The 12,199-nt window shown below is 42.8% G+C and overlaps 1 protein-coding gene across 1 annotated transcript in view; it reads left to right on the top strand.

Moving 5' to 3' along the window:
• Positions 1-12,199, top strand: part of sema3fa (sema domain, immunoglobulin domain (Ig), short basic domain, secreted, (semaphorin) 3Fa) — a 71,557-nt gene that overhangs the window by 39,314 nt on the left and 20,044 nt on the right. Inside the window, exons 4-8 of the mRNA XM_086117758.1 lie at positions 52-114; positions 5,023-5,142; positions 7,305-7,394; positions 8,552-8,645; positions 11,565-11,684. Coding sequence (XP_085973884.1) covers positions 52-114; positions 5,023-5,142; positions 7,305-7,394; positions 8,552-8,645; positions 11,565-11,684 — 487 coding nt within the window. The remainder of the gene's footprint in view (positions 1-51; positions 115-5,022; positions 5,143-7,304; positions 7,395-8,551; positions 8,646-11,564; positions 11,685-12,199) is intronic.

Below are 12,199 nucleotides of genomic sequence, written 5' to 3'. Positions count from 1 at the left end.
CTAATGTTCTGCATCTCAGCTCGTTGATCTGTCTTTTCTTTTTTTTTAAAGATCCACTGGCCAGTCGCCCCTCAGAGGAAGTCTGAATGCGTCCTGTCTGGAAAAGACACCAATGTAAGTGTTACTAACTCACTAGAGGATAAATTAACCATGCACTGCTGCTCGTATGGCATGTGGTGTTGGTGTACTCCAGATGACCAACACAGATACCAGAGACGTAACGATATCTTGACCAACAATCGCAAATCTCATTCGTCAAACCATAAATCTGGCCAAAGTCACTCTCAAAATGCCACACACCACAGGTTAATTCATCGCTCAGGATAATCTCTCAGAGATATCTGATAATTGTAACTTTGCTGACTTTAATCAGAATCTGGGAGGGGGTTGAAATGTAAAATTTGTCATGATTACTGCTGTGTGTCAACGCCTGCATTTACCTTGACACTTGTTTGATTCTCTTCTCAATTAAGCAGGGTTGATCATAACCAGTCAAAAATTTTGAGACGTGTGGTAATCTGGTATTATTATTGGTACGTGAGTTCCAGGCTTTGAACTTGACCTAACTGCTTGAAAAGAAAAACCTTTGCCTCGATTCAACTTTTTGCCTGTGCTGACCACACACGTAAGGAGTTGCCACCATAAATATTCAACAGGTTAATAATTTACAGTTGTAAAAGGAAAATGATGGTGTGTGTCTACCCTGAACAATTGTTACTGTTCAGAGAAGTGTACCACATGCTGAAATGGTCGACAGTCTTTGCGGTGAACACCCAAATATTTATATTGCCTCCATTAATAACCCAAACACTTAAATATAATTTCAAAGCCATCTTACAAAATAAAAAAATGGACTTGCACATTAGAAGGCATTTGGGTCGTATCATATGGCAATAAAGAGGGTAAAAATACGCCGATAAGCACAAATATTAAGTGAATGAGCACATTATTTTTGTTTTGGTTCTTCCGAGTTTGCGATTAGTTGAGTTCTCACTCAAATGTTGAATAGCGACTCGGTGGGGGGGTTCACTTGGTCACCAATTCTTGACTGCTGCTGCGCTGAGGTCATCAGTAGGTGCCACAATGTGTGTGTGTGTGTGTGTGGGGGGGGGGGGGGGGGGTTCTTCCAAAGTGCCACTTAGATGTCACACTCTCGTCCAGGATAGCGGCAGCGTTGATTGCTGATTGCGAACAGCTGCTTTCAATGACGCTCAAGGGAGCAGTTCCTCAGAATGGCCCACGCGGAAGAGTCTCCATAGAACCCTGGGAAGACAGCATATTGCGCACACATATAACAAGGGCCCAAGACCCAGGCGGGATGAAGGCCTTCTTGGAATCGCCTGTTATTATTGTTCTTCCGACCAATGACTTGCTTTTTTGGTGGCCTCAACATGCCAGACTGCCTGCGTTCTGATAAAAGTGATTGTGCTTTGGGAGTCTCAAACCGATGCCCCGAAAATCACTCTGGAAAGTTTGAAAAACTGTTTCACTGATCGACCTGAATTGCCCGATCGATCAATTGGCTGGCTGGCTAAATCGTCCGATTATGGCCCTTGAAAAATCAGCCAAAATTATGTATACAGTCATACCTCGGTTTTCGACCATAATCCGTTCCAGAAGACTGTTCGAAAACCGATTTGTTCGAAAACCGAAACCACGCTCTTTTTACAAAAAAATCTTTATTGAACACGTCTGCTCACAATGGAACGCTACACGAGGAAGTGTCACTCCCTTGTGTAAGGAAGGCGAGAGGAGTCAAGTGGTGCATTCAAGTGCGCTCAGTTTGGTCGAGAAACGATTTTCGGTCGAAATCCGAGGCATAAAAAACTCTAAAATTTTGGTCGAAAACTGACTTGGTCGGGAACAGAGACGTTCGAAAACCGAGGTTTGACTGTAAATATTTTTAAATTCTACTTTATTATGTCATATTTTTGGTTTCATTTTCATTTCTTTTTTTTTAAATATATCTCATATATTTTTTGCAAAATATTACCTACCGACTCAGTTTTTTTTTGCTGCGTGCATGCAGGACTTGGAGCTGTGATGTCAAACCAGTTTGATTCGGACCTGATCCAATTTTCACTTAAAACATGGAAACTTTCCATTGTTACATGTTTACTTGATATGTATTTCTCTGCCAAATCTTATCAGATCAGGTTAGAATTTGTTGTGCTGTGGTACATTTTTGCTTCCTCGGTTACGGAATGTTTTCTGGATAAAATCTAGCTGGAAGGCAACTGAGTACTGCACAGGAAGCCAATTCAGTATCTTGCAATCATTTCAAATTTTGCGGTCCAAACAACAAGCAAAAAAAAAAAAGTGTTAGCTTTTAGTAGCTTCCAGACGTCTCTATAGTGTGAATATGATCCACACATGCAAACAGGCACTAATCCTAACCCCCTCTCTTCAGTATAGGGTGAAAGCTAATCATGATGAAATGCATACAAAAACCAGATCTCTTTGCGTTTGAGGTGCACCCACACATTTCATCGGAAGGAGCGAAGTGGAAGGGAGTGACGAGGTAGAAAGAGCAGGCTGCTGTTTATCCAACTGGAATGTTCATTTGTGCATGTTCGCTGACCCGTTGCCTCTCTCTCTCGCCTCCGGCTACTTGGTATCGGCCTCTCGTTGCTTGTGTGAGCGGTACGTGTTGCGGGTTTAAAATTTCATCGGTAAACAAAAGAAATAACGTCGGCTGGCGGGAGACAACACTTCACTGCAATCTTCACTTGCTCTTTAGGGGCCAGACAGATGATGACAATTCAGGAGCAATTGACAGTGGATGTCGGTGCAGGTTCGAGGTCAAAGGCAATCATTCCTGCTGTGCTTTCAGTGGGGGGGTGTCACAACTACACACGCACACACACACACACACACACACACACTCCCCAGGAAACGTCGGGCTCGCGCATCTGTTGTGTTGCTAATAACTGCCAAAAATAGCTTCACCCCCGTCCTGCATATGCAAATCTCAGTTTTATGCTGTCAATTGCATCACGGCTGCAGCGGCCCTCAATCGAGGTGCTTGTTTGTGATTCATTCTTCACAAATTCACCTATTCATGTATTTTTTGTGGAATCTTTTGCCATCTTTTTGACGTTTATTGTGATTTCATCTGGAAACACATTTACAATGCCATCAAAGCTGTCAACATAGGAAAGTAGTCCAATAATTGTTGCCAAGAGAATTAAATGATGCAATTCGTTTACCCGGTGTCGTTCTTGGAAATTAGGAGCCTGGCATGCCTAGCACCTTCTTTCGAAATTAATCATATTTGTTTGTTTATTTATTTATTTATTTTTATTTTTGCTATTCGGGGCCTCACAACTCACCACAGAATAATCCGGATCATCTTTTAGAAACGTCCGATAATCAGGACTTTCATTGGTAAAACTGTAAATTACAAACTGTACCATGTCTAGTTTTGTGGAGAAACAGCTGTGTTAGCAAACTGAGACAAGAAACAGCCAACAGCACCTCTTTATTTGCTTGTGGAAGTGTTGTGGTGGCCATCGTTACCACTGAGGTCATCCACATGCTGAACAAACCACATTACTCACGTTTTCAAATGCCAGTACATGAAGTAGTAGAATACTTTGGGCCCCAAAATTTTCAAGACAATGAATTGGGTTTCCACTCTGTCCCGATCCCAGCACTCCTCACATGCTGTGTAGTTCTGCTTTTTATATTTTTTTTCTGACAGCATTGAGTGATCCGGGCTCTGGCCCGAATCCGAGCATGGAACAGAGCTGCCAAACAAGCCAGCAGCGGAAATGATGAATGTGAGCGCTTTAAAGCTTGGCAGAGGGCTTATTAACCACCAGTGGGGTAGTATGTATTATTAAAAGACTTCCTTTTTACTTTTCTATTATTTTTTTTTTAGTCTTCCACTCAGGGTCATCTGGTTGCTTGTTCATAAAAATCAAGAAAAAAAAGAAATACAAATCTGGAAAGAGGTGCAGAAGGGGCCCCAGAATATTATATTACATTTTGTGGTAAGAGATGGATTTTATGTTGCTTTTGCACAGCCGGAATTTATCTGCCTTTTCTGACTCGCTGTTGTGTAGAATGAGAAATGACATGGATTGATGGGCGACCGGCGAATTTTCCTCCTTCGGAGATAGCATCAGTAAGGGATGCAATGTGATCCTGCCAAAACGATGGTCCGGTCAGAATTTAGTTTTAAGGTGACAGTGCAGTTCACATTGGGTACAGTAAGGGAGAAAAACCTACTATACTGTAAGTAACACTTCTCATATTTTGTTTAAACAGGATTTGTGCACTGCTATTCAATAATTAGAATACAATACAATACTTCTTTATTTTTATAGCGCTTTCACAAAAGCTGCAGCTGTAACAAAGCTCTTTACAGAATATTTAACATAAAATAACAAAATACGGTAATATAACAACTGCACGCCGACGCTCCTCTCCCCTCATCCTCAGCTCCACCAGCCAGCCATCCATCCAGCTGCGCAAACGCAGACTGTCCAACAGCGCCGACATCTCCTCTGAACAAACCGGGGCTGTGAAAAATACTGCCCATGACAGGCGCAAAAAACACAATCGCCCCAGGGCTGTCCAGCGGCGATAATCAAATAGCGCCAAAATTCCTCCCATTTAAAATCAGTGCTGGTACACGTGTGCGGCCGAGGAAGGCCCAGCCATTAAGCACAGATTCTTCTTCTTTGATGAACGTCACGGCCAAAACGCTGAAAACAGTCCACAACGGGTGCACACGAAGGACAACAAAAACTATAAGACAAAACAAAAGACAAAAACAACAAAAAAAGCTGAGTTCTTGAAGAGGTCTTGCTGACGGCTGCCAACTACGGCGCCATTTTGAATGACATTAATTGACAACATTGAAAGAGTCTCAAATACAAAAAAATTATGTATCCAATAAAACAACACCAAAAATCAAACATCTACTGTATTTTTATTTTTTATTTTTTCAACTGGAGACATCCTGATAGAACTGCTCCATCATCCTGTTTGATCATGACTGTGTTCCCCTTTAAGGGCGAATGCGGTAACTTCATCCGTCTGATCGAGCCATGGAACCGTACTCACCTGTATGTGTGCGGAACAGGAGCGTACAACCCCATCTGCACATACGTGGACCGAGGACGTACGTCACAGGTAACCAAAGATGCCTTGTGAAACCTAACCTTAAGCCTTCTCTCCCTTTTTAACAGTCGTGTCTGTCACTCAAGCTCAGGTGGTGAGGTGGCTCATCTTTCGCTCACTTGCTGTCGACTTGCATCGCTGGAGTTCCATTATTGCCACATTTCCACCAAGCAATTACAGCAGATACAGTTGTTGGCTTTGTGAGGTGAAAGGCGCCAACACACTAGAGTCTGTTTTTATTTTAATGGGAAATATCATAGGAAATTGATTTTTTCAGTGTTTGTTTACGAATAATTTTGTCTGGAGCGCCTGGCCGCCCATCAATTGTTAAATTAAAAAAACAAGGAAGTCTTCTGGGTTTTTTTTTAACCTTTTTCTGGCAATGTCACTGTGCCACAGACTTGCAAATTTACATGAAATAAATATGCAAGTATAGTTGAGTGGCCAAGAGATGAAGTGCTGCCTCCCTCTGTGAAAATACAATCAACAATTTTACTGTCTTTAGGGGGGCTCACGTGAGCTTTGTAATTCTTATTTGCTTTTTGAAACTCAGTTCCCAGTTCTATCCTTAGTCGTCATGGTGACAAAATCTGTATTGGTCCCACAGTCGAGGGGTTATCAGTTATCAGGTTTATTTGCATGAAACAGGACTTCCCCTTCAAAACAGGCTGACTTCCATAAGGCAAATAAAAAATAAGGTGAACTGCGTGCTTAAATCAACCACGTAGCTTCACAAGTTCATTTAGCTTAATGCTAGCAAACAATACAACACGCCATAGACAGGCTAACAGATGGCCATTGAAATGAAGTAAAAACAGTATCAATGTAATTTTGTATGTTTATAGCGTACATTATCATAGAGTTAAGAAGAAAATGATTGTGTGCTATTTTTACTTGCTACTCAGATCAAAAAGCCCCGATCGCGCTTTGTAATATCGCTTTGACGAAACATGCAGCAAATTCCTTGCCTGGAATATCCCCCCCCCCCCCCCCCCCCATCCACCTGTTTATACAGAGAAGGCTCTGTCGGTCTGTCTCTCTGTCTGGCTAAGAGCCCCTGAAAAGCCATCACTACCGATGGAGCCTCTCATCCATCATCGCTCTCGTAGCTCCTCCTACTCCTCGGGCACGATGACCGATGGCAAGCGGCACGCAGCTGCCGGCACTGCGCCTTCCACTCCTCTGCGTGTTTAGTCTCACCCTTTTGGGGGGGGGGGGGTTCACATGTCATTGTAAAGGTCAGTCGGCTTGCTTCCATTCAGTTTTTTACCCCTTAAAGGAGACAGATTATGTTGTAGGGAGGGGATTATGTTTATCTTAAAACAGTTCCCTGGTGTCTTAGTAAACAGCCTCTGGCAAATTACAAAACATTTAAGATCCATTTCTCACACTGCAAGGCTCAAACTATTTCTTTTCTTTGGGCAACAATTTTGCTCATAAATGACTTATTTTCAGGAAGTGGTCTTCACGTGGTCCTTGGAGGCCCCAAGTTGACCATGGGCACCATGGTGGTGATCCTTGATATGGTGGTTCAGTGCGTGTGCTGTATCACCAAAGACAAATATCCCCCATTGACGGCCACATGGACAAGAAAAGTTAACTAACACTGGTAACACTGTTCTGAATCCTTTTGCCAACACTGCACCTCTGCAGACTTTTTGGCCTCGATTTGATTGTGCTTCCATGCGAGTGAACTCAGGGCATCTCTTGAAAGGGGCTCATGATCACATCTTAGCTGGTGTCATGTCACTGGTGAAGAAACTCGGTGGCGGTGGGAAGGGTGTGCTATTAACCCTTTCATGCACCAATAATGATAACCTGTAACCCGATAACATGATAAGATGTCCACTGTAGTAACCGCTGTCCCTGAAAGGGTTGAAATGAATTAGCCCGGTTGCGATGACACAATTCGCAAAATATTGAACAGCTCAATTATAGACTTGTTTACAGTTCTTCTGCATGTATTTTACATGACATGCACAATATCAAGCACCACTTTCACCTCTCAACACCTTTTTCTTTTTTTCCCCCCAAATCCTTCTCCATTTCCACTTTTTGTTTGTCTTTTCTCCGCTCTTCTGTTTGTGCCATTACTAACTGGACAAATCGGTCTTTGTTGCAGCCGGTCATGTGTCAGTAACGAGTCGGCCAAATGTGCCGTGTCTGTGTTTTAGGCCTCCTACTACCTCCAGGCCCCCAAATCTGGAGGGAGAACCAATCGGGCAGCAGACCAGAGTGACACGTCAGAACTTTTGGAGGCCAAGGTGGGCTTTGAGAAGGGGCTCTGCGCACTGTAAAGAATCGAATTAGAAGTCTGGTGCCCACCTGGAGAGCTCACTTTCGGTGTAGTGATGACATGGCTTGAAGTAAAATAAATGGCCTTCTCCATGACATGCCATATTTTTGTTGGGGGGTGCAAACACGAAAATCAAAGAGCTTGGCTTATATTGTAGGCAGGCTACAAAAAAAAAATATATATATATACAGTATATATATATATATATATATATATATATATATATTCAGTAGTGTTTCTTAACCAGAAAATTGATTGTCTACATTTGAAAAAATAATCTAATATGAATGTCATATCATATTACAACAAAAGAAATTGTATGTAGATGTTTAAGAAAAAAAAAGAGAATGCAAGGCTACCGCAAAATTTTCTCATATCACAAGAAATCTAAATATGTCTAAAATATTCCTTTTTTTGTTGTAATTTTAAAAAGTCTATGTTGGAATTCCCCAACAACCTGTTTTCATAATTTCACTGTTTTAATTTTCAGTTTGGCTGTCGTCCATAAATAACAAAGACATAATGTGGCAAAAAAAATTGAATATAAAGGCAAAATCTGATGAGAACATGCAGCTGAGTGATATCTTGAGGTTGGGCCGACATTTTGGTCGAAAGGCCACAGATCACAAACGTGAATTTTCAGTGGCAAAATTACTGTATTTCCAGCCTGTCGGCGAGCCGGCTTTGAAGACCCGACCGAGCTGTCGGTGCACCCGGATCCAGTGTTGACACAGATGTTAAAGATGTCCTTTTTTTTTTTCACTGCGTGGATAATGAGTTCTCTTTTGAGCCACTACCATCACAGGCGCAGCGGAGGGCGTTTCTTTGGAAGGCTCTCAGCATTTTTTCCCTCCGCCGCCTTCATCTCACCGATAAAACCGTCTTTGTGTGTGCTTTTGGTTGCCCTCAGCAGATCCAGTCATGCCTGCAGGGTCGCAGCCAAGCATTCTTAACTCCACATTGTTAGATACTCATGGTGTTTTCAAAACCCACAGCCTTTAACAGCAACTTCAAGGAGTAATCCTTTTGCCCCTGTCCACAATGTATTCTCTAAACAAAATAAATCTATTAGCAAGTCACAGGAGAAGTGAGATAATGAATTACCTTTCCTTATTCCCCCGACAGGAATATATTTTCCGCCTCGAGCCGGGCAAAGTGGATTCTGGGAAGGGAAAGTGTCCATTTGACCCCAAATTGAACAGCGTCTCCGCTTTGATCAGTAAGTCAATGTTGATTTTTGCTTCACGAAAGCCTGCTGCATGCATTTTTAACCATTTTTAGAATGTGGGAGAATTGTGAAGGAAAAAAAAGTGCTTCCTGTTCTTACTCTGCGTGATGTACTCAAGATGACGTACACAGGACACCACACACCTATTAATAATGCCACTGACAGGCTTGCATCTCCTTATGTCGGTGGTACTACCAAAACTGACCTGTGGTAGGCAGTGCAGTGCCACAGGGCATCCAGATGATGAGGATTCACAAAGAAGAGTGCAGAGATGGTTAGCATGGTGCTTTAACCCCGTCAGAAATCCGCGGAGCCCCAGTTAAGCCCCTCCAGTATTTTTAAAATATATTTAGAAATTATTTTCTCTGCCCCCACTCGATAATCAGTCAAGCCCTCCTTTAGCCTTGGTAGAGAAAAAAAAATCCTGAAACCGTGCATGGAAGAGACTGTAGTAGTAGAAGACGAGCTATGGAGACTCATAGTTGACCAGAAACTTAAGGATTTATCGTAATTGTTGAAGAGGTTCAACATTTACAAGTTGCTCACCTGACACTTAAATGATACACTTGCACAATCCAATGAGAGCCAATATCACAACCATCCATCCATCCATCCATTTTGCAATCCGCTTTATCCTCACAATGGTCGCGGGGGGGGGGGGGGGGGGGGGGCGGGGCGCACTGGAGCGTATCCCAGCCTTCTTCGGGCAGTAGGCAGGGGACACCCTGAACCGGTTGCCAGCCAATCACAGGGCACCCAGAGACGTACAACCATGTGCGCTCACACCTAGGGACAATTTAGAGTGTTCAATCAACCTGCCATGCATGTTTTTGGAATGTGGGAGGAAACCGGAGTACCCAGAGAAAACCCACACAGGCCTGGGGAGAACATGCAAACTCCACACGGGAAGGCCGGGGCCAGGATCAAACCCTCGACCTCTGCACTGTGAGGTCAACGCGCTAATCACTAGCCCACCGGGCCACCCCTTTTCAAAATAATGAGCCTTTAAAAAGGTAATAAAGCTTCGTTTGATCTGGTTTCGGACCAGTCAGGAACAGGAGTGAATCCTACAAATGCTGACAATGATAAGATCGAGTCGCGAAACCAATAAAGTACAACATAAAATGCTGGTCACAAAGAACCAGGATTAAAAAAAAAAAAGAAATCCTAACCAAAAGTGCTTGCACAAGGCAAGGGAAACAAAACAATGCAAACTCACTTGCATGGACTAAGCTAATTACGAGAAAACCAAAATATGCCAAGGATAACGCTACAAAATAAGAACAATGCAAAAACAGAACAAAATAAAGGAGATACAGTACTTAACAAGACTGAGCGATTTTGAAAAGCTCTAGAAAACAAGCAGTTGGTACATGAGGCGTTTGCAAGGTGAATTATTCAACAGCGGGTGATGGCTTGACAGTCAACAGGTGACAGATAATGACATGACGAGGAACAGGTGCAAAATGAGAAGGAAAGCCCTCCACCGCCCCCTACTGGACACAAAACAAAACAGATCCATGACACCGTTTTGATTTACTTTTAAACGCTCAGATTAGGACAGATGGTGGAAGATGCTACTTGTAGATAATGGGACGTTGCAAAGCTGCAATTGTGCCACTCTTTTGTCCGTCTGTTGTGTGTGCGCCCGATTGTGGGTGGTCTGGTCACCGGCCTACAGGTGGTCAGACATGACCTTTTGCCCTCTGTGTGTGAGTGCGCACGTGTGTGTGTGTGTTTGTGCGCGCGTGTGTGTGTGTGCGTGTATGTGTGTGTGTTCTCAATTGCAAGTGATGCAAGAAAGCACTCAAGAGAGTAAAACCAGTGAAATTCATACAAATACATTTTTTTTTTGAAAGTACACAATCATTTTACTTTGTACAACATGAATGAACTTGTCAATACTGTAAATGTGGCATTTCATTTGCAGCTTTGGTCAGGTTTATTAACAGTGAACAGCAGGTAAAAATCGCTGCTCTCTCTCTCTCTCTCTCTCTCTCGCTTTTTCGATATATTCTCCGGTACTACTAAATATACATACAGTAGATTTAATATATAGACCTGCTTCATGTGGGTGTCTGTTTGGAGAACTTCCCTTGTACAGTTATGGTTAAAGATATTGGTGACCCAGAAGCCGTCATTCATCCCATTTTTTTTTGGCTTTGACTTGTGAGCACAAACGTGAAATATGAATGCTGTTTGGGATCAGTGTCAGAATTAGTCAATATTCATCCAAAAAAGAGGCGTTGAGCGATGTGCTGTCTTCTCCGTTTCAGTTTACTCTAAAATTTAACAGACAACAAAGAGAATTTCATGTTGTGTATTTAAAACAACCACATACTTAGCCTTTCGTCTGCTCGTTTAAGGCTAATGCTAACTTAGGCAATGATAGGCATTTGGTCATGGAATTAATGAAACTCATTTTTAAAAGCACCGCTGTAAATTTATCACGGGTCAATTTGGCCAACAGAATGACAGAATGGTTAAAGCTGCCAGTCACGTTTTAACGTCTTCCTCTTGTTAAATCCGACTGATTGCAATTGATTCTGCATATCCTGCTGCTCCTCCAAATACCACTGATTGCCCTCACGGGTGTGATAGGCGTGCTTTTGGCGGAAGTGTAACCGGGTCAACAGGTTTGACCCAAACGTGGTGCTACAGGCAGATCATAATAGAATTTGGCTCTGTGCTGAGTTTTTTGAGGGGAAATCACCACCATGACGCACCGGGGACATTTTGGAACGTTGTTGCGAGATGATTTAAATGAAATCTGGCGGGTGTGACGTCACTTTTGAGTGATTAGCCTTTCTGAAGCGTGCGGCTCAAATGTCGAGTTATTTTGGTTTTGTGTACATTTATGACTTCACCTTGGCAACGCCCTCAATTCTCTGTGTTTTTTTGTCTTGACAGATGGAGAGCTGTACGCGGGAGTGTACATCGATTTCATGGGAACCGACTCGGCTATCTTCCGTACACTGGGGAAGCAGACAGCCATGAGGACCGATCAGTACAACTCCAGATGGTTGAATGGTAATGTCCCCACGACATGTTTGTTCTGCAGCCAGCAATAATTCAACAAATTGTTTCCCTCCGGGCGGCATGGTGATCCAGTGGTTAGCATGTCTGTCTCAGGGGCCAAATATCCGGGATTTGAATCTTGGCTTAGGCACAAATGGACAAATCAGCACTCACAATCATACCTGTGGACAATTTTTGTTGATTGGCCGACAGTTGGTAGGTGAGTCGACTCACTTTATGACGAGCAACAATTTGGAAGATAACATTTATAAATGATCTTGAAAAAAGAGGCTTTAGTCTGTTTCTTGGCATTCTCAGCTGAAGGTTACTGTCAAATTAAACACAAAACGGAGAGTTACACATTGGCACCCGGGCTAACAATTAGCATCTATGTAGCAGTGTTGTGAAGCAACAGAAATCTGAACACAAATAGGGATTTTGAAAGACCACACAGCAATACGCATTGGCAAATATTGTTTATCCTCTGCAAAGACCGATTAATATTACTGACTTACTGAGATGCCGAG

This window comes from Hippocampus guttulatus, chromosome 8, assembly GCF_054856545.1.
Source record: "Hippocampus guttulatus isolate MCC_2025c chromosome 8, RoL_Hgut_1.0, whole genome shotgun sequence".
Lineage (NCBI taxonomy): Eukaryota > Metazoa > Chordata > Actinopteri > Syngnathiformes > Syngnathidae > Hippocampus > Hippocampus guttulatus.
This window is presented reverse-complemented; position numbering and strand designations above follow the sequence as displayed.